General features: G+C 50.1%; 2 protein-coding genes across 2 annotated transcripts; both read right to left on the bottom strand.

The window, feature by feature from the left end:
* Positions 1–1652: 1652 nt before the first annotated feature.
* Positions 1653–3895, bottom strand: Myl7 (myosin light chain 7). Its single transcript, XM_070014587.1, has 7 exons — positions 3859–3895; positions 3504–3617; positions 3239–3314; positions 2856–2960; positions 2397–2475; positions 2160–2208; positions 1653–1799 (listed from the first exon to the last, which is right to left on the bottom strand). Exons 1-7 carry the CDS (start codon positions 3859–3861, stop codon positions 1698–1700), a joined length of 528 nt encoding a protein of 175 aa, XP_069870688.1. The 5' UTR covers positions 3862–3895; the 3' UTR covers positions 1653–1697.
* Positions 3896–5963: 2068 nt separating this feature from the next.
* On the bottom strand, positions 5964–22782 carry Gck (glucokinase). The gene is made up of 10 exons (XM_070014589.1): positions 22665–22782; positions 15063–15225; positions 14380–14534; positions 13148–13267; positions 11442–11537; positions 11231–11330; positions 9211–9394; positions 7678–7833; positions 6993–7226; positions 5964–6878 (listed from the first exon to the last, which is right to left on the bottom strand). Exons 1-10 carry the CDS (start codon positions 22710–22712, stop codon positions 6734–6736), a joined length of 1401 nt encoding a protein of 466 aa, XP_069870690.1. The 5' UTR covers positions 22713–22782; the 3' UTR covers positions 5964–6733.
* Between the last annotated feature and the right edge of the window lie 32 nt (positions 22783–22814).

Below are 22814 nucleotides of genomic sequence, written 5' to 3'. Positions count from 1 at the left end.
GCAGCTCCACCACCTCCTACCACAGCCATGGCAGCAGGGCTGGGAGAGAGGGCAAGGCCCAGAGATCGCTGCCCAGCTCTGTGCTGTCATTGATGCTCTCTTGGTTACTCCCTGGGGGGTTGCTTCAGGAGTCCTTGGTTCCCACAAATGAAGTAGGCGATGGGGACACTCACATGAGTCCCTCTCCCCCTCCCCCCACTCTCCAGTGTAAGACCTTTCCACCATACCTTACATGAGAAGTTCTTGAGGCAAGAGATCACTTTCTATTCTTTCCTCTAGCATTTTCTGCAGGTGCTGGTCTGGTATCTGGTGTCCATTTCTCATCATGTCATCATCCTCCCATGCATTCTCGAGGATGCATTCTCGAGGATCTTTCTCTCAATCTCTCTCTCTACCCCCCTCTCCCTCTTTATTTCTTTCCTTCTCTTCTATTCCTTTCTGTCTTCTTCCCTCCCCACTCCCTTTTTCTCCTCCCTCCTTCCCTTCCTCATCCTTCTTTCCTTTCTTTCTCTTTTACATTCTTTTCATATAATTTTTTTTTGTCGGTCGTAGGACCTGAACTCTGGGCCTGGGCGCTGTCCCTCAGCTCTTCAGCTCAAGGCCAGTGCTCTACCACTTGAGCCACAGTGCCACTTCTGGCTTTTTATTTTTATGTGATGCTGAGGAATCAAACCCAGGGCCTCATGCATGCAAGGCAAGCACTGTACCACTGAGCCACCTTCCCATCTTATTACTAAGATGTACAGAGGGGTAACCATCTTATTTCTTTTTTGGGGCAGTGTCACTCCTTCTTTGCTTTCCCTCAGTTTCCTCCTCCCATCCTTGCCCACAAGTTATATAGGTCATTTTCCACATAGCATCTACTGAATAGCATTTATTTACCCTCCTTCCCCTTCTGTACCCCTTTTTACCTCCCAAGAGGAAAAAACCCAAGGCAAAAGTGAACACCATCACCACCACCAACAAAATCCCTTCCTTCTTTCCTTTCTTTCTTTCTTTCTTTTCTTTTCTCTTTCTTTCTTTTCTCTTTCTTTTGTCCATCATGAGGCTTGCACTCATGGCATGGACACTGTCCCTGAGTTCTTTTTTGCTCAAGGCTAGCACTCTACCACTGTGAGCCACAGCTCCACTTCCAGTTCTGGTTTTTGAGGAGTTGATTGGGGAGATCAGAATCTCATGAGGACTTTCCTGCCTGGGCTGGCTTTGAACCATGATCCTTAGATCTCAGCCTCTTGAGTAACTAGGATTACAGATGTGAGCCATGGATGCCTAGCCTACCATTTCTTTCTTTCTTTTCTTCCTTTCTTCCCAGAGATTGACCCCAGGTCTTGTGTATGCTAGGCAAGCACTCTATCACAGGTTCTTCTGTGCCTGTCACACAAAGCCCACTTGAGCCTGCATACCAATAAGGCAGTGGGCAGTGGGCTGGGAGAGGGACTGTTGGCTGGGGAGGGGAGGTCCCCGAGACTCTGCCACTGGTTAGGCTGCTGGGAAAAGAGTTTGCTGAGTACCCAGCTGAGTGGCTGGGTTGGTGATATGGAATGAACTGAGGTGAGATGAAGTGCAAGGTGGTCTTTATCAGAGCGTGGGCCACACTGGACTCCATATCGCAGGTCCCCACCCCATTTGTCACAGACAAGCCAGTACCACAGTTCTAATTTGGCAGCAGAATTTATTGAGGTTCCCCTTCCTGCCCACTACTCTTCTTTCTCATCCCCATGAGTGATGATGTAGCACAGGGATTTGTAGTCAATGTTGCCAGCTGGGTCCATAGGGGTCAGGGCGAACATCTGCTCCACCTGTGGGAAGCAGCACTCAGCAGAGACTCGGCATAAGAGGCCCCTGGGGCTGTGCTGTGGGCTTTTCAACTCCAAGCCACAGATGGCCTCTTGTTGATACCTGGCAGACTGGGTGGTAGCCCAAATAGGGGTCAAAGGTCAAAGAGCCCACCCTGGGTACTGAGTGGACCACCCCCCTCTGACTTCTCCCCACCCCTCCAAGTTTCAGTAGAGAGGGTGCCTCCTTCAGAAAGGTCCCTGTTACCCTGTGATGACGCCAGGGCTGGGTTCTGAGCCCTGGGTGATCACAGCAGTGGCCCAGGAGTCCCCTCAGTGCCCATCTGGGGAGGAGCTAGGAGTCAACACGCCAGGGAGCCTCACCTCGGCTGGAGAGAACTTGTCTGCCTGGGTTAGGAGAAGCTGCTTGAACCTGCAAGAGTAGAGTGGGGGGTGGGGGTGGGGCTCAGACTGGAGAGAGGGTGGCCATAGCATAGGGAAGGGCCGGATACCCACCAAAGTACAACAAAGGCTCAAGGTCCAGGCAATCCCCAGCACAAATGGCCTCACCAGCCTGATTGCCCTCTGCCGTTCCAGGGTGGTGAGGGAGTGCACACTTACTCATCCTTGTTCACCACCCCTTGGCCGCTGGGGTCGAACATGCGGAAGGCACTCAGGATGGCTTCTTCAGGGTCTGTGCCTGCACACCAAGGACATCAGGGGAACACGCACAACTCCAGCCTCCAGGCCCCACCCAGAAGGAAGCTGGGCTGTGTCTCCAGAGAAGGTGAGGGGGCACATTCCCCAATACCAAGCCCCTGGGGAACACTGGCCTGGGAATGGCCATTTCCCGAGGAGGGCAGGTCTGGCGGAGAGATCAGGATTTGGTGCTAAACATTTTCAGACCATCCCATTGGTGGGTGACCAGAGCCCAGGAGGCCAAGAGGTGTGCCCCACATGCTGTATGTGGGCCTTGACCAGGCAGGAGCCATTTAATGCTCAGCCAGGTTCAGACTAGGTTTGGGTGAGTCTCAGGTGGGATTCAGGCTCACTGTTGGCATGGACCTGCCCCTGGCTTACCATTGAGCTTTTCCCCAAAGAGTGTGAGGAAGACGGTGAAGTTGATGGGGCCCTTCCCTTCCTGCAGCATGGCATCTAGCTCCTCATCCGGGACACTCACCTTCCCTGGGATGGTGGGTATCAAGTGAACATAGAGTCTGGGTATCCCAGAGGAAGCTCAGGCTGCCCTCCCCTGCTTTCCAGTAGGGGGAAAGGCAGGGTCTGTTTTGGTGGAAGCAAAGTTAGACTGGGGGGAGGGAGGAGTGAAAGAAAGGGCAAGAAGTTGTTCTCTCTCCCAAGCAATCTCCTTCCCCCTTCTTCCCTCTCCCTCCCCCCCTCCTGCTCTCTTGCTCTCATTCTCTCTCATCAGGGAAGCAGGCTAGGTGGGAGGTGGGCACACATACCAAGCTGGGAGTAGGTCTCCTTCAGGTCTGACTTGCAGATGATGCCATCCCGGTTCTGGTCGATACAGCTGAAGGCCTTAGGGGAGGGGTTTTCAGGAGTTAGCTATCCCCACCCCCACCCCACCCCTGCCCCAGGAAGTCAAGAGAGTTGTGGATGGTAGGAGAAGCAAGGTTGAGGCTAGGACCATCGACCCCCCTCTCCCCCCAGAAGTGTGAATGGGTTCCAAAGAAGAGGAGACTTGGGGGGAGTGGGAAGGGTACTCACTTCCTTGAACTCCTGGATCTGGGCTTGTTCAAACATGGAAAAGACATTTGAAGAGCCCCTTTGGGCCTGCTTGGTGGCCGCGGCCTTGCTCCGAGTCCCAGCCTTCCTGCTAGCCTGCAATATCACATGTGGGAAGGATCTTTCCTCCAGCTCCTCAAAGTTCCCTCCCCACTTTGCACAGCCTCAGGCACTCTCAGGAGAGCCAGGGTGAGGGTTCCGTTTCTATCCCCAAAGACCCTTTCCCTGGACCCAACACAGAAATCTTTGCCTCTGTCCCTTTCTAGCCCAAAGGCAGGCTCCTTGGGGCAATGGGAAGGAAGGGCTGCTGGCTCCTCATTTCTCATTGGGCACTTACCATCCTCTCTGTGGTAGCCTGTCTGCATCTTCCTGCAGCCAGGCCCCCTTTATGTCTCAATCTTATCACCTGGAGGTCCAAATAAGGAAAGAAACAGAAGACAGGGCCAAACTTGGCAGCCCCTGCCTGGGGTGGGGGAGAACAAGAGCCCCAAACAGATTCCAGTCACATTCCTGGTGACCTTCATGTCCCCAAAGTGTAACATCCCAGGATCCATTCATCGTGTGTGACTGGGCACCAGATCTCCTCCCAGAGCAGAGCAACTCAAAAGCTGTTTCTATTCTCAGTGCTGATGAAGGGTCTCTATTCTACATCATCTTACAGTCCCTCCTACAACTCCAGGCCACACCCTTGCCAGTCTAGTTCTCATTCTCTAGGCTTAGAAGACTGTTTCTGAGGATGTTCTCTATAGTCTGAGACCCCTGGGATTCTCAGAGATTTTGCCCTACTGACTAAGGATGGGGGCAGCTCTGAGCTGGCTGTGAGCTTCACAGAATCTTTTGCTTGGCTTTGGGAGAATTCTGGGGCCAGATGAAAGATCCATGGTCTGCTCTGCCCACCTCTATGCCTTCTCTGCTGCAGCTTGCCCTGATTAGACATTCCTGCCACCTATGTTTGTCTCTCACTGTCCCATAAGGCCTATATCAACTCTACCTCCTTGGGAAACTTCTCTCTGTCTCCAACTGGGAACTGGAAACCTGGTGTTTGCCAGATGTTTGTCGCCTGCTCCTGAACATCCCAGCCAGGTTAATATCTGTACCAAAAGGTCCTATGTGCTGTTTTGCATGAAGCTTTTGGAGTCTGGAGTGCTCCCTGCATCCCCAAGAAAGTGAGTCACAAGGCCCCTTTGGTGGTGGACAAAGGCATGGGAGGTTCCACAGCAGGAACCCTGCCAGCTTTTTGTGGGCCTGGGCTTGCTGGCTGGCTAACCCTCACCCTAGCTCAGCTATGCCAGGCCTGCCCACATCTGACAGCAGTGGGCTGAAGAGTACAGATGTTCTCATGCATTGGCCTAAGACCTCCTCTTGGTTGTTTTGGTTTTGTCTTCTCATGCTGGTACTGTGGCTTAAACTGAGGGCCAGGGCACTCTCCCTTAGCTTTTTGGCTCAAGGCTGGTGCTCTACCATTTGAATCACACTTCCACTTCTGGTTTTTTGCTAGTTAATTGGTGATTAAGAGCCTCGTGGACTTTTCTTTCTAGGCTGGCTATCCTCAGATCTCAGCCTCATGAACAGCTAGGATTACAGATGTGAGCCACCAGCACCTGGCTTGGATAAGTATTTTTATAATACTTTCTTTACTATCTGTAAACAAAATTCTTTTTTTTTTTTTTTGTCGGTCATGGGGCTTAAACTCTGGGCCTAGGTGCTGTCCCTGAGCTCTTCAGCTCAAGGCTAGCACTCTACCACTTGAGCCACAGTGCCACTTCCAGCTTTTTCTGCTTATGTGGTGCTGAGGAATCGAACCCAAGGTCTCATGCATGCAAGGCAAGCACTCTACCACTAAGCAACCTTCCCAGCCCTCATTTTTTTTTCAATATAGATGTGTAACCTACCTATGCAGACTTTCAAAAACAATAGAAGGCCTTCAATTGAAAGAGAAAGTTGAAAGAGAATAGGAAATGTTGAGAGTTGATTTATATGAAAACTTGTTCCAAAATATACATGTTCCAACATGAGCACATTAGTTCTGATAATGAGGTGAACAAATACTTGCATCAGGTTAACAGTTAACAGGTAAAGAAGCTTGTTTCCCCACTCTATACCAGCACCTGGTCTGATCCTCCTTTTCTTCAGGCACACGTCCATGGCCAGGCAGGGACTTGGGCCTACCAGCGTGCTGCTGCCTAGTGCCTCTAGCTTCCAGTGTTAATCCATTCCCATTTCTACAGCCCATTCTGCCACTCTCCACAAGCTCTGGGCATAGCTGGATGGATGGAGGGGGCGACAGTGAATTCCAAGACACATTGTAGTTTACACAGCATCTGTGTGCTTACGGTGTGGTATCTTCCTACCCTGTGTCTGTAGTTCTCTGGCACAGATGTCAAAGAAGGGAGGACGGGACATGTTTACATTTTTGAAAATATTTAATTAAAAACCCCACACAATCCCAGGTTGGGCATCAAGAGGGTGGCATGGCACATAGAAAGCCTGGTAAGGACAAGAAGGTAGTCCTCGGTGGTCTCTTGGAGTTCCTGGACCAGGGCAGTGAAGGTAGAGGATGGAGGATGCCATCCTGCAGGGGAGAGTGGAGGAGGGGGAGTTCCTCATGGTGCCAGACTGGCATCCTCCCCTTTGGAGGCCTCTTGGTGTAGAGGATTGGGGGCTGCTCTCCAGGGTCTTCTGTGAGGTCCATTCCAAAAACTATAAGCCCCTTGCGGGGTGAGAGTATGTGAAGGAAAAGCCCTCTTGGGAGGCACTGACAGCCTGGGAAGCCCCCGCTGTACAGCTGGGTTTTCTCTCATGACGACTCGCTGGTCTCTTGGGCCCTGGGTGATCAGCAGTGCTGGCTCTGCTGTGGGCCTAAGGCTGGGCTGGCCCAGCTGCTGGAGCTGCCTCCTCATGCAGAGTGAGTTCCCAGGGAGTCCCGGCCATGGCAAGGTCCAGAGGGCATTCCCTTGGGTGGGTGGGTGGCATCAGTAAGAGTGTGGCAGTGTGGAGATGCATGGAAGTCCTGAGTGAGCAACTCTCCTTTGGGAAGTGGATTCCAAAGAGAAAGGCCTCCGTCCCACCGATCGGATGGACTGGAGAGGAGGCCCCGTTAGATTCCCAGGCGTCTTTCCCCGTCTTCCAGGGGTAGCAGCAGGACAGGAAGCCTCCTGCCTCAGTGGGCTGGGAGCACCTGTGGGGTGGAGCCTGCCCTTACAGCTCCTCTCTCACTGGCCCAGCATGCAAGCCTTCTTACAGGCCACTGCGGAGACCAGGGCCGCGCCCCTGCCGCTGCCTTCCTCTGACTCGATGAAGGTGATCTCGCAGCTGGGCGTCAGCCTGCGCACGCTGGCGTGAAACCGCTCCTTGAAGCTGCACAGGAGGGAGACCAGGCTGCCGTCTCCCCTCCCGCCCTCTCCATCCCCGCTGCCCTCCTCTGGGGTCACTCACATCCCCGGCCCCAGCCTCCAGCGCAGGCCAGCTCACCTGGGGTGCAGCTTGTACACCGAGCCGTCCACGCCCACCGTGATGCGCATCACGTCCTCGCTGCGGCTCTCGCGCATGCGGTTGATGACGCCCGCCAGCCCCGCCGAGCACATGTGCGCGGCGCGCGTGGACACGCTCTCGCAGGCCCGGCGCACGATGTCGCAGTCGGTGGCTGATGGCCGCAGCCCCAGCGTGCTTAGGATGTTGTGGATCTGCTTGCGGTCCCCCAGGTCGCTGCAGGGGAGGGAGGGTCGCTCAGCCCCCCCCACGCGCCCCGGGGAGGGGACGCCACCCACGCACCGCACCCAGGACAGGGCTTTCGGGGCTTGAGCCCGGGGAGGGCTGGTGTGTGTGTGTGGGGGGGGGTGTTCTGCCGAGGACGAGCACCCGCCTGGACAGCAGGAGACCCCGTCTGGCTTGGAGCTCCCACTCCCGCTGTTGGGTTGACAAGTGGTGGTCTCGGGGTAGGCAGCTGCCGGGTCGTGGTTCGACCCTGCCGGGTGGCGGACCCACTGTTTTTTGCTGTCCTGTATCCCTGGTCTGATGCCCCCGCCCCTCCTTCTGCACCTCTGCCCAGGTCCCGCCCTGCCAGTCCCGGAGCCCGACCCTCGCCTCCCCTGATCGCCCTGAGCCCACCCTCTCCCCTCCTGGCCACCCAGCCCTGGGCCCCGTCCCATTCACACACCTCTCCACCTGGGACACGAATCGGGTCTCGAAGGCGCCGCGCGTGCGCAGCTGCTCCGAGGCCTCCCCGTGGAACAGCAGGTTCTCATCCACTAGCTTGAGCAGCACCAGCCGCACCAGCTCGCCCATGTACTTCCCGCCAATGAGCTTTTCGTACCTGGACACAGGGCGGTTGGTTACGACAGCTTGGCCCGTGCTGACTCCCTCCCATAGCGATTACAGCTGCACCGCCCCCCCATCATTCCACCCCCTCCCCCCACCTCCTGTAGCACAGGTTCTTGGGTTCCTGCTGGAGCTTTAGAAACTATGCTGTGTGGCCCTGCTGCTGGGCCAGATGCTGGAAAAAGACAAGGGTTGAGGACTGAAACCTTACTCTGGAGTCAGCATGCCACCTTGTGACACCATCAGGAGCATTACAGCTGGGGAAACTAAAGCTCGCAGGATCAGTGTTCAGCCTGAGGTGCGCTCCACATTTCTGCATAATCTATGAGTCTCCATAGTTTCATCTTGGAATAACTTTTTTTTAATGCCAGTCCTAGGGCTTGAACTCAAGGTCTGTGTGCTTGTCACTTAGGATTTTTGTTTGTTGTTGTTGTTGTTTTGATTATTATTATATTAATATTATTATTGTAATTAATTGGAGATAAGAGTCTCATAGACTTTGCTGTCCTGGCTGACTTTGAACCATGACTCTCAGACCTCAGCTTCCTGAGTAGCTAGGATTACAGATGCCTGGCTTCATCTTGGATTATTTTAATACTAATCACCTAAAGGAGGCATGAGAGAAGGTTTGTTATGAAGCTCATACAACCAGCTTAGGTCTGATGCCAGGCAGGTGGCCAACTCTGATTGCCATGCTTAATGACAAGCTAAGTGCAGTTGGTTCCCAAGATGAGTTGGCTGACCTACAGCATGTCCCTGAATACTGAATTTGTTCTGGAAACAATGGCAAACATAGTGCTTTGGGGTACTCTGGGTTAAAATGCTGAGGTCCTTAGCTGGGCACTGGTGACTCATATCTGTAATGCTAGCTACTTAAGAGACTAAGATTTGAAAATCACAACTCAAAGCCAGTTAGGGCAGGCAGGAAAGTCCGTGGGACTCTTCTCTCCAATTAACCATCAGAAAACCAGAAGTGGTGCTGTGGCTCAAAGTGGTAGAGCACTAGCCTTGAGCAAAAAAGCTCAGGGACAATGTCCAGGCCCAGAGTTTAAGCCCCACAACCACCACCACCACTACCACCACCACCAATTAACAATAACAAAATGCTGAGATCCTATAAACTTTCTCTGGGCTCCAGGTCCTCTGTCAGAAGCAGAGAGAGGCCTATCTAACCACAGATGCATGTTCGCATTTCACTGTCCCAGGTTCATAGTGGACAGGACTGACTGACTGAGATGAAGGAACAAGGAGACAGATTGCAACTTTCCCCCAGAGCTGTTTAAAAACAAGTCATTGTCTGCAGTGCCCAGCTTCTGTCTGCTGGGGAGCAGCCCAGGAATGGATGGAAGGGAGGGAAGGGGGACTTCCTTACAGCTGCTGACCAGGATTCATTGAGCTTTCATCCACCATGCGGTCATACTCCAGCAGGAACTCATCCAGTTCGCCTGAGTCCCCAAAGGCACCCCATTCAGTGTTGACACACATGCGACCCTCGTCTCCTTCCACCAGCTCCACATTCTGCATCTCCTCCATGTAGCAGGCATTGCAGCCAGTGCCTACAGGGATGGAGGCATGAGAGCTGCATTGGGGGAGGGCACGCTGGAAGGCCTGGGCTGGATTTAGTACTCAGGGTGGAAGGGGCAGTCTCCTAGCTATCCACTGGGCTAGGAACACCTTCCTTGCCCATTACCTGGGCTGTTAGGAGGAAGACAGAAGGAAGTAGGGTGGACCCACGTGCTTTGCCAACTAGTGCTGGATGTGGGATAATATGGTTTTGTCTAGTCTGTGTCCCACTCTTTGTTTTCTGGCACTCCCTATGAACATATTTAAGCCCTTCTTTCCATCTGTTTGGGGGCACTTCAAAGTGAGTAAGCCACCATGAGGGCCCTTGCAATAGCTCACGGGCTACTGTAGACAGAATTGGTGCAGAGTTTTTCGTATATTTTGTCCTGTGCAAATGGAAAACGTGGAGTCCAATGTTCGTAAATTCCTAAGAGTTTTGTTGGTGGAAAATATCAGTCAGCACCCTTATCTCCAGTTAACTACCAAAAAAAAAGCCTGAAGTGGAGCTGTAGTTCAAGTGATAGAGCACAGCCTTGACCAAAATAGCTCAGGGACAGCACCCAAGCCTTGAGTTCAAGACCCAGAAGTGGGACACATACACACACACACACACACACACACACACACACACACACACACACACACACACACACACACACACACACACACACACACACACACACACACACACACACACACAAAGGAAACAAAGCCAGATGCTGGAGGCTCATGCCTGTAACCCTAGCTAATCAGGAGGCTGAGACGTAAGTGGAAATATAACTGAAATGGTAGAGATCCAGCTATGAGCAAAACAACAACAATAACAACAAACAAAAACAAAAAACCAAGTAAGAGCACAAGGTCCTGAACACACACACATACATAACACAGACATACACACAAGCAGGAAATAGAAAACAAAGTAAGTTCAGGCTGGAGCTTAAAGCTTAAAAGTTACACATCTTTGTAGCCTGTGTATGTATGTATGGATATAATGTATATATATATGTATACACAAATTTTGAGAGAATATAATTGTAGATGCGAATTATGAGCACATGACATTGTTCAGAGCTGATTCTGAAGGACATATAACTTTAACATTGACTTTCTGGGTAAGCAGGGCCTAGAGAGTCCAGAAAACACCTCTACACCTGTGTACATAGCAGGTAAGTGATCTGAGTCCATTGTTACTCAGGAAATGCTGGCTCCTTATAAGAAGTTCCTTATCAGAAATTCTGGGAAAGCCCCAGGATTGGTGTAGAGTCCCTGCACCTGGCTAGGAGGAAGGAGTGAGGCCAGTTTTTTTTTTTTTTTTTGGATCCGGTCGTGGGGCCTGAACTCTGGGCCTGGGCGCTGTCCCTCAGCTCTTCAGCTCAAGGCTAGTGCTCTACCACTTGAGCCACAGCACCACTTCCGGCTTTTTTCTTTTTGCTTATGTGGTACTGAGGAATCGAACCCAGGGCCTCATGCATGCAAGGCAAGCACTCTACCACTGAGCCATCTTCCTAGCTGACGGGTGAGGCCAGTTTTGCTTATTCTCTTCCAGTTGGATAAATCTGCCTTACTGTGGTCAATTTAGTGGATAAAGTATTTTAATTACATCCGATAGGCTGGACAGGTGTGCAGCTGGTGAACTGACTAATAGACTGCCAGGGTTGAAATGCCTCCCACCAACTTGCAGTACCTACCCCACTACCCCTAAGGCCACCTGATTCAGGCCCAAGGCCCTGAACCAACTGGCATCAATTGTTACTGCTTTGGCCTTCACTCTACAGGGTCCCAGTGCAGCCTGGGTTGGGCAGAGGTAGAATGCAAGGAGCTCTTACCCACAATCATGCCGACCTCACACTGGCGGTCTTCATAGTAGCAGGAGATCATTGTGGCCACTGTGTCGTTCACCATTGCCACCACGTCCATCTCAAAGTCCTGCCGGGAAGTACAGGGACTACAATGATGGAGCTGGGGAGAGGGTCCAATAGTGCAGGGCTGGGGTCCCAGGGCAGCCCCTGCAGCCAATGCAGGCAAAGGTGTCCTCACCCCTCTCCTCTTGATGGCGTCTCTCAGAAGCCCCACAATATTGTTCCCTTCTGCTCCAGAGGCCTTGAAGCCCTTGGTCCAGTTGAGGAGGATGCCCTGTGGGAAGCAGAAGGCCATGTGGCTACTGGTACTGGGCAGTGAGCTCTGACCTTAAACCATCTGCTTCCTGGGCCATAGGGCACACATGCCACCTTACACATCTGATTGAGAAAACAGGCTCTGAGTAGCTGTAAATCTTATAGGGGTGTTAGGAAGGAGTCTCCACAAACACCTCATGTTTCTGCAGGGCTAATATCCAGCCAACTAAAGAATTAAGAATGTGATACCTTTTTTCTTTTTGGTACTGGTACTGGGGCTGGAATTCAAGGTCTGGGTGCTGTTCCCTGAGATTTTTTCCCCTCAAGGCTACTTGAGCTTTGCTTCTGGTGGCTAATTGGAGAAAAGAGTCTCACAAATGTTTCTGCCTGAACTGGTTCTCAGATTTATCTATCTAGCTTTGAACAGGGATCCTCAGATTTCAGCCTCCTGGTAGCTAAGATTACAGGTGTGAGCCACTAGTGCCGAAGTGGATACTTTTAGTTTTTTTCTTTTGCAGTGCTAGGGATAAAACCCAGGGCCTCAAGCATGTTAGGCAAACACTCCACCACTGAGTAACACCCCTAAAGCAAGAACATTGAACTGTAAAGCTCAGAGATGTCACCCCAGAGTCAAGGTAGCTCTCAATGGAGAACAGTGATGTGTAAGATCAGAGTTTCTCTCCTGTAATACACACTGCTACACTACAAGATCCCATTCAACCCTCCCTGCTTCTCTGTGGGGACTGGAGGTTGGGAAACCATGTGAGATGTTGTTCGGGATGCTGTTTTGCCTGGAGCCATAACCTGGCTTTGTCTCTGATCCAGAGGTCTCGTGTGTGTGTGTGTGTGTGTGTGTGTGTGTGTGTGTGTGTGTGTGTGTGTGTGTGTGTGTGTGTGTGTGTGTGTATGATGAATGTATATATAGTACATAAATGTATATATAGACATGTATATACGTAACATATACATTGATACAGAAATATTGTGTGTACATTTACAGATAGGCATATGGACATGTAATCACATGTAACGCATATGTGTGAAATTTATATAAATATATGTGTGTGTGTATATATATATATATATATATATGTGTGTGTGTATAAATGTAACTGGCAGGTGGGGTAAAATCTCACTCCTGTCACATCTGTGACTCAGCCAGAGGTGGTAAGGTATAGTGATGGTCTGTAGTAACTTTAGAGACCATTCAAATGGCCAGCTGCCTTTGCCCACTGTGGGCAAATGGCTTAACCTATTTCCTCATCTGTATTGGGGTGACTACAGCACATGCCTCTGGGGTTGTGGAGAGGATTGCCACACAATAAGAACTAGATGATAGTGCACTTATTTTCCGAGGCTTCATAGGAAGGAAGGATTATAGGGCAACAACTCAAATCTACATTTACCCACTCTGGGCTGAGGCCCTTTTAGCATAAGAGGTGTGTGTGTGTGTGTGTGTGTGTGTGTGTGTGTGTGTGTGTGTGTGTGTGTGTGTGTGTGTGTGTGTGTGTGTGTGTGTGTGTGTGTGTGTGTGTGTGTGTGTGTGGAGGAGGGGGAATGGGAGCTGTGTTTGAAGGTAGAATGAGGCAGGGTTCATTTGGGATCTGCCCTGCCCTCCACCTGGCCCACCTTGTCGATGTCTTCGTGCCTCACAGGAAAGGAGAAGGTGAAGCCCAGGGGCAGTTTCTTGTGCTTCATTTGATGCTTGTCCAAGAAGTCAGAGATGCACTCGGAGATATAGTCAAAGAGCTGAGAGATATACCAAAGTAGCTAAGGCTGAGCCAGACAGAAGCCCTCCCTGCTAAGGTGTTCCTTGAGGTTTCTGAGATGTCAGAGCCAGGGCCTGCCACTGGGTACCAGGTCTGTCGGCAACTGCCCCCCTTCCTTGCTGTTTGTTGGGACTCAGGCCCTAGACCTATGTGATGTAGAACTCTGCCCACTGAAGCCCTGGGAGTAGGGTGACACAGGATGATACTCACAGCCCAGTCCCTCTTCCTTCTTCTGGACCCAGTGAGGTCCAGCCTCAGGCCTGGCTAGGTGTCCTGTGAGGCTCTGGGTAGAGACACATTCTCAACCATACCTATGATGTTTGTCTCTTTTGCCATTTCCAGGTGTCCTGCCATCTGGCCCCTGCTGAAGGTCAGCCATAGCCTCTGCCCACAGGACTGAGCCTGGATAAGTGCTTTGACAATGAACCAGTTGGGTATGCCCTTCCCACTGCTGCTGCCTCAAATTGTACCAATTCCATGGACAGACAGCAAGCTGATAGTATTGAGGACTGGGCTTCAGGAGGCAGTTTCTTATCTTCAGATTCAGTACCTTTGGGAATTGGATTTCCCTTGTGCCTATCCATGTTCAGGACCACTGTCTACCCCCCCCACACACACACCCCAGGGTTCATTCTACTTCTTTGCTCAGAGGGCCTTGCTGCTTGGGCAGATATTGTGCCTTGGGTCACTCCTCTTGGCATGAATCTGTTGGAGGGCAAGGGATAGCCTTTGGGAAGGATGTTTCATAGGCTGCAGGAGGCTGGACAAGTGTATTTTCCTGCTGTCCTGTCCTTATCCTTTATTTTCCCTCTAGGAAATTGGACAAGGGAGGAGGTACCACTGGTTGGGGCTTCTCCTGTCACTGATCCCTCCTTGTTCCTGGCTGTAAGATGGTGATTGTGAGACGTGAGAGACACATTGCATATGTCCACTGAGCTCTTCTGAGCTGCCTTCCTGGGCCTCTGAGGCTGGTGGCCCTCCTGTCCACAGCTGCCCTTGTTTGGTGAGGACTTGCCATGTTCTGGGATCCTGGTAACCTTAGTCCCTACTCCCAGTTATTCTCTCCAACCCGCCCCTCCCCAAGATGCTCACCATCTCTGCAGTGCCTGTCATGGCGTCTTCAGGGATGGAGTACATCTGGTGTTTGGTCTTCACACTCCACTGCCCTGCTTCCCCTTCCCCCACCTTCACCAGCATCACCCTGAAGTTGGTGCCACCCAGATCCAGGGAAAGGAAGTCTCCAACTTCTGTAGGCAAAGGGAGACATACTCAGCTTCATGGCATCTCCTGGCAGTCCTGGGCTGGTTAGAACCTGAGCACCTGACCCTGGGACCATAGGAGACGAGAAGGGCAGGTACAGGACCCCAGAGGAGCTGGATGAGGGGCTGCCAGCCCAGGTGCTGGGGGGAACGGGACAATACACCAGAGCAAGCTGTGGGAGGAGACATAGGTAAGTTGGGAGATATCAGTGGGAAGCCCCTGCCTTAGAGAGATCTAGTCTGGGGTCAGGTAGTCATGAGGACCTAGGGTTGGTCCAGACATGGGACAGAGCTTTGGTCCCCAAGTGATCACTGAGAAAAGCCTTTTACTAGGAGATAGAAAAACTTTTCTGAAGCTTGAGAGCTGTAGGCTAGACCTGCAGAGTCAAGGGTTGAGAACCAATCCAGTAAGTTAGGGACCACCACTGCTTGTCACGGGTCTTGTTTGGGAATAGCTGAGCCTCTGGAAGGACCTGGCCAACAGCTGGCTCAGATGTGGAGCCATCCCTGAGGTACCTGAGCCTTCTGGGGTGGAACGCACGTAGGTGGGCAGCATCTTCACGCTGGCCTCCTCATGAGTCTCCAGTCTCAGACCCCGGTCCATCTCTTTCTGCATCCTCCTCATCACCTTCTTTAGGTCTTCTTCCTGCAGCTGGAACTCTGCCAGGATCTGCTCCGCCTGAACAGGGGCAGGAGGGGTGTGTGTGAGAACAGCCAGAAACCTAGCATTTCCTTCTGTCTTCTCACCACTATGTCCAGGATGACCTGTCCTTTCAAACTACTTACCATAGTGAAATTCAAATTGCTCCAAGACCAGCCTTTCAACAAGCAGACTGGGGTGCTAGAGAGGTGAGCAGGTAGGGGCAGGATGGCTTTTGTATCTGACACTATCATTGTGCTACAATGCTTTGTGGCACCTCCCTTTGCCTCTCAGATTGGCAGTCAGAGGAGAAGAGCTCTAAGTGAGGGATTGTTGAGAGAGCTGGGCCTGTCAGGGGATAGGCAGCTGGCATTACTGCATAAAATCCAGCCAGGAGCCTAGTGCCAGTGGCTCATGCCTGTAATCCTACCTACTCAGGAGGCTGAGATCTGAGGATCACAGTTCAAAGCCAGCCAAGGGCAGGAAAGTTCATGAGATTTCTGTCTCCAATTAAACACACACACACAAAAACCAGAAGTGGAGCTGCGGGTCAAGTAGTAGAGCACTAACCTTGAGCAAAATAAGCTCAGGGACAGGCCCTAAGTTCAAGCCCCAGGACTGGCACCCACCTATAAAAAAAAAAAAGCCAGCTAGGACTTTATGAAACAAATGGGCCAGCTGACACCAGTGTGCACAGATGACAGATGTAGCCAAGGCCAAGCCAGTAGGAGTAACTATAGTGCCTATCCACAATCATGCTTGCAAAAAATGTGGTTACCCACAGCATGCAGATTCTGAGCCAGAAGAAAGAGGTCTCCATCATGTGAGGGGCCTGTGTGCTGGAAGCCAGATTCAACACTGCCTTCCATGAGTGTGGGTGGCCAAGGTATGACCACAAGGTGGCGTGAGGTCAGGCTGTGAGTGCAGCTACTTTTCTGCCTACACATCCCCCATTAGCTGCTCCCTGCAGATGGGCAGAGTTCTTGTTCATGGAGAAGAGGCCATGTGGGCACACTAATTATCTCTGGGCATAATAAAAAAGGTCATCACAAAGATATTTTAATTTTGAGCCAAAAAGGAAAGATAAGCTGATAAAAGCCGTAGACCCAGTCTTTGGAAGATCTTGCATGTTTGTTGTCTTACACCAACTCAAGGGATTAGAGAGACTCTGAATGACAGCCAGGCAGCCAAACAGCCCCTTACTCCTCCCTTAGTTTTTAGAACTAAGATGTTCTCAGGCAAAACATCGGTGATTGGACATGTGACCCAGTTCCAGTTAATGACAAGTGAAAGGAAGCCTGATTTTAGCAGGAAGAGGAAAGTTCAGTGTCACTCTAAATTTGCAACCATGGCTATGTAAGAATGAGTGACTGATTTTGCATCTGCTGCTTTGCAACCATGAGGAGGCAAGACTGGAGGGAAAGGATAATGTTAGCAGTCTACAGATGGCAGAGGAGAGAAGGATGCCAGATTCACCCACCTCTGTTAAGCTGGTGATGGAACAAATACTAACTACTTCAGCCACAGGCAGTTTTGGTTTCCTGCTATCTAAAACATTCCTAATGGACAAAGATTAGTTGAGCCACTTTTCTTAAACAGATCCTCATATTTATCATTTAAACCCAGGGAAGGTCCGAACTGAACAGGGCTGTCAAAAATTCTGGTGAACATAGAATTTGCCAGGAAGTAATATTAGTGATTCATAGATTTAAATTAGACTTTGCCAGAAAATCATGCAGACATCCAGGTACAAAGAACAAAGAAAGGTTTATTGCCAGCAAAGGGATTGGCAAAACCCCTTCTCACAAGAGAGGAGTGAGAAGAAGCACAGGCTATTGTCTGAAGTGACCTAAATAACCTAGGAGGGGCTAGAAGGGGCTAGGAGGCAGAGACCCTGGTGTGGAGTGAGGACCAAGGACTTCATCATGGTGGACTAGGATTTATGGCTACTGTCCAAATTGTAGATAAGGGTCCTGCAGCTGCCCAGGCCTGGTCACTCTAAGGGGCTCTTGTTGCCTTATATGGTGGTAGCTGCCCCAGAGGAGTGCCATCCCAAGGTAAAGGGGGTTGGGGCTGATTATTTACTGTCTTAACTACATGGGCCTTGTGTTGCCTAGGAGGGGAGCATGCTAAGCTGTGGAGAGGGGAGTGAGTGTACTAAGCTATGGGAAGGGAGCTCATTTCGCTAGTAGTAATATTGAACATTCGCTCAATCTCTGCAACATGCCAGGCCAAACTGAGTACTTCCTGTATGGTCTGCCTGAGAAAATGGCCCCTTTGTTTTTTCCTTTTTTTTTTCTTCATGTGGAGTCACATATAGACCCCTTCCCCTTTGCTCTCTCTGTGTGCAAAACTGCATGTGGCCTTCTATAGAAGTCACTGAACAGCACCTGTAATCACCAGGTAACTGCATTGCAGGTCAGTGGGAACTCCTCCAGGCTCGGAGGTCATTTCCTCATCTGCTGCAGTTACAGCTCCTTCTCACCCTTCACTTTATAATCTCTCTCCATCATTAGTTAAGCTGCTATACCCTACCATAGAGCGCAGTTTGGCTTTCTCTGTATGCTTCTGCCTGAACCATGTGGTAGTCTCCTTTTGGCAAACCTTATATCTAGTGCCGAAACCTGGTGGAGGGAGGGGAGATAGCGTCAGGAGTTGCTGGATCCCCTCTGCTTCTCCAAGGGTCCATCCATCTACTGGCCACTACTCCTAGGACTCAAACTGCCAAAGGAACCCCAAGTCAGACCTCTTATATTTCCATTTTTGGCCGTGCATCAACCACACTGTCTCCCCTCTACGTCTGGCTTGTGACTCCTATATATGGACCTTCTGTTTGGCTGTCTCTCTGTCAATGTGGCACCATGCCAGAGGGATCCCCTATACCTTTTGGCTAGTCTCTTGCTTTGGGGTTGCCTGAATTGAGACTTTAATTTTCAGCTGGAGAGACCTTAGGTGAATAAGGACGCCTTCCATCCATTGCCTCCTTCTTCCTATGTCCTCATGGACCCCCCCTCACGGATCCCTCTACATCCTCACCTGACTTTTCCTTTTTGCCTCCCATACCAATGGGACCCAATCAGTCTCTCCTGAGTTGGGACACTCCCTTTAGGTGTTTCCTACATTCTCTTAAGTGTTTTTCTATTAAAAGAGTCTATAAAGCCAAAATGACTTTTTGTTTTTGTTTTGTTAGTTGTTTTTTTTTTTTTTATTTTTGTCTGTCATGGGGCTTGAACTCTGGGCCTGGGTGCTGTCCCTCAGCTATTCAGCTCAAGGCGAGCACTTTACCACTTTTTTTTTGTCAGTTGTGGGACTTGAACTCTGGGCCTGGGCGCTGTCCCTCAGCTCAAGGCAAGCGCTCTACCACTTGAGCCACAGTAGCACTTCTCACTTTCTGGGTGGTTTATTGGAAATAAGAGTTTTATGGACTTTCCTGCCCGGGCTGGCTTTGAACCGCAATGCTCAGATCTCAGCCTCCGGAATAGCTAGGATTACAGACGTGAGCCACTGACACCTGATTGAGTTATCTACTACTTGAACCACAGTGCCACTTCTGGTTTTTCTGGTGGTTTATTGGAGATAAGAGTCTCATGGAATCATGTTGAGCGAGGTAAGCCAAGAACGAAGAGACAAACAGTACATGATAAGTGGATGCTAAATCCAAAATGTTAGGTGATATGACAAAACTAATAGGACTTAAGAAACAAAGAACTCCCACTCATCTGGTTGAACCACTACTAAATATCCCCATGCTGCTGATCACATATATGGTATATAACATGTGAGCACCGTTATATATTACAGACTGTGACAGACAATTTGCTCCAGGAAAGTTAGAATGAACTTGTGACTTTAAATGAGCATCATTATTCCACAATACTGTGAATTTCTGGAAATTATGTAATCACTTAATCACAATCAAAAAAAAAAAAAAGAACCTCGGGGAAGGGAGGGAGGGAGGGGATGGTAGGGGGAAAACAATGGAGGGGGTAACAATGTTCAAGAGGAAGTGTACTCATTACCTCACTCATGTAACTGTAACCCTCTGTATAGTATCTTTACAATAAAAAAATTAAAAAAAAAAAAAGAACCTGGGGAAGGGAGGGAGGGAGGGGATGGTAGGGGGAAAACAATGGAGGGGGTAACAATGTTCAAGAGGAAGTGTACTCATTACCTCACTCATGTAACTGTAACCCTCTGTATAGTATCTTTACAATAAAAAAAAAAAAGAGTCTCATGGACTTTTCTACCTGGGCTGGCTTTGAACTGTGATCCTCAGATCTCAGCCTCCTTACTCAGAATTACAGGCATGAGACACTGGCTCCTGGCTTGACTCATTTTTTTTATTGCAATCAAATCTGACTATATTACAATACTCTCAGAGATCTGGAAAATTTCTGCCAGTGCAATGGCAAATGTTCAAAAGTTCCACATGTTCAGGCTTTCTTTGCTTTCCTTACTGGCCCTTCTTTCTGTCTGTTCTCTAAGTAAACTCCCTCTTGTCTACCTTCACTCCTGTGCCATGCCTGTGTTGCTGACCTAGCCTCCTCTGAAAAGATAATCTCTCTCTCTCTCTCCATTCAAATATCTCATAGTGAGAACAGTTAAACATAGCATACCCAGAACAAACCTGTCCTTTGTTTTGTCTTTGGGACTCAAACAATAATCCATTCCTTTTCTCTTTCCTGAATCTACTCACTTTAGAATCTGGATTGTTAATTTCTCCCTTAAGGCAAAATTCCTCTAGAGGCTGCAAAAGGTCCACTTGAGGAATCCCTCCCTCTCACCTCTTCCCTAATAGCACCATCCAGGCACCTGAACATTCACTCTTTAGGCCTCTCTTTCTGTGCTTTCATTATGGAAACAACAACAAAAGGAGGCGTGGTCTGTAGGAATTTAGAAGTGCTGACTTGTCCCCTTGAAAATCTGGTTTGGGAACTCCCCCAATTCTCTTTGCAGGCTCTGGAGACTGATACCCACCCAAGAAGAGACAAAGGTCAAGTGGTGGGTTTTCAGGTGACTCCCTCTCTTCTACCAAGCTTACCCCTCCACCCATCTCATCACAGCGGCCCATACACCGTTTGACCACAAAGCCTCTACTACATCCTGTAAACCCTTATCCAATAGACAATAGAAGCAGATGCCATATTTTCATTTATCACTCTCTCACTGGACACTCCAAGGGCTGGCTAAGTTCTCCCTTCTGCTTGACAGGCTCTGCCATTGGAGTCCACATCCATCTGACAATCTAATCAGCCAATGGCTCTCAAACCATCCTTTTCTCCTGAGACCTCAGCACAAGTAACTTCTCTAAGGCTTTCCACTAGAAGACAGGTAGATGCTAATTCCTATTCCTGTGCTGTCTGGAAGGTTCTACAGCTCGAGCCATCTGGGGATTCAGCTTTTCACGAGCTGTCTCTCCCCCAAGGTGCATTGGAAATGCCCCTATTCCTGGCACTGGGTCAGTGTGCAACCCAGAGGAAGCGGCACCCTCGTATGGCCTCATAATTCTCAAGGCTCTGGGCATGCAAGGGGGAGAATGGGCAGAAGTCTGCTCACTTTCCTCCTGGAATGCCCCAGGAGCAGATACCTTTGGCCACACCTACTTTGGGCACCCACAGATCTTCCCTACCATTCCCAAATCATCTTGAGACCTGATTTTATCATCTACATTTCTCACAAACACAAAATGCTAACCATCTTCCTGCCTAGGAAACATTTGCCCTAAAAACAGACCGTCATGTGAGGCCAGAGTTCAGGGGAATGCGAGCTGGAGATATATATGGAAGTCATCAGTATACAGAAAACAAGCCCTTCTCCAACCCCACAGCATAGAGCTGGGAGTGCAGAGCTTGGGGTGTGAACTCAGGCACTGGCTCTGAGCTTGCCACAATACCACTAGGCCCCAACCTCCAATGCTTCCTGGGTCCTAGGCCCAGGAATCTACCAGAGTCACTTCATGAGACTCATTCTAGATGTTTGCACAAGTTTATAAGACTTTATTAACCGACTAGGTGATGTGGGCACTGCTTGAAGAGCCCCAAGAAGCCATCTAGCCTCACAGGTATAGCTAAAAAGAAAAGCACAAACAGAGCTTGACCTGCATGGGAGCTAGAGGAATGGAAGGGAACAAGTTCAGGCAGCTTACAAAGGCCTTTAACCAACCTTGACTAAGAGGTCCCAGGATACATAACCAAGGTCCACAGCCATAGGCAAACAGGGCTTTTCTTGCTCCCAGCTGCCCACAGGACATCTGACATACTTCTTCAGCAGATATCTGAAGAGCAAGTGGGGTGAGGAGTCCTTAAAGCAGTTATAGCAGGATTTAGGAATAGGAAAGAAGGTAACCAATGTATTCTAGAAGGTAGGCTGCAGTTCTTCATTGAGGAGAGAACGGAGTGACTCCGAAAACTGTGAAGGGGGTTCTGGGGTAAGAAGCCTGGAGGTTCCTGGGTACAGAGTGGAAGTACCTGAAGCAGAGCAGAAGCTGCAGAAATTCTGGGATGTCCCAACAATCCAGATACATGAACAAGATGCAGGAAGTGGCAGTGATAATCATATACAAATACACTATGGGAGGTTTGAGGCATGAAGAAGAAAAGAACCTAAAAGGACCCATGGATCAGCCTGAGCAGCTAGAAGAAGAGGCTCCACTGGGGTCAGGCAGGTGAGAGAATCAGAGGTTGGTATAGGTATGCTAACCATCTTCCTATATAGGAAACATTTATCCTATACTAGCCATATGAGGCCAGAGTTCAGGGGAATGAGAGCAGGAGATAAATACATTTGGAAGTCATCAGTAAGAGATGTCTTAAAAGCCAAAGGAAAGCCTGGATGAGGTCACTGGGGTGCTCAAGCTGGATAGCAAAGGGAAGGATGGAGAAGGCTGGGCAGGCTCTGAGATCCCACCCCAGAACACAGTAAAATATAAGTCACCAAATGTCATGTTTGACTAATGAGGCTAATCTTAATACTGCGAGGGTAGTCCAGGGTACGAGGGACCGCAGTCAATGGCCATGTCAGCCCATAGGTAAGTGCTCAAATTCCTGGCCTCCAAAGTCAGTCCCTATGCATCCACCCATAGGATCCTTGGGTGGCTGCTCCAGTCTTTGGCTGTGTTTGCAATAGTGAGTGACCCTGGGCTTCCACCAACAAACTCCCCGAGAAAGAGAATCCCACCTTCTTCCCTGAAACTGCCACAAAGATCTCCTGAGGGCAGACAGCACTGGGAGAAGCCCAGTCCAGGCACTGTCAGCCCAGGAGCAAGTTCCCTAGGCCTCCTTGAAAGGTAGACAATGGTGCTCCCAGTGAGGAGACGGTGCTAGGGAGAGGGGCCATATCCAAGACCCCTGGAGGCCTATATGCTTTCTTCAAAGCAGCCCAGTGCCTTCTTCCCCTATCTGGATTCTATAAAACCTAGGGTGCTGGGCATAGGAGCTGCCCTCCCAAGCTAAGGCCCCTGGGCTTTAAACAACCCTTACCAAAGTCAAGGCTGTCTGGGCTTGGCTCCTGGTGGCATCCGTTGCCATCTCTCTGAGGGGCCAAGAAGGAGGTAGTTGTGGTAGATGCTCCTGACTGCTTAGTCCCCAAATCACAGCGTTGGTGGCTACCTGTGGTAGGTAAGAACTTGA

The sequence above is a fragment of the Dipodomys merriami genome, unplaced genomic scaffold (assembly GCF_024711535.1).
Source record: "Dipodomys merriami isolate MVZ:Mamm:240054 unplaced genomic scaffold, mDipMer1.0.p SCAF_98, whole genome shotgun sequence".
Classification (NCBI taxonomy): domain Eukaryota; kingdom Metazoa; phylum Chordata; class Mammalia; order Rodentia; family Heteromyidae; genus Dipodomys; species Dipodomys merriami.
This window is presented reverse-complemented; position numbering and strand designations above follow the sequence as displayed.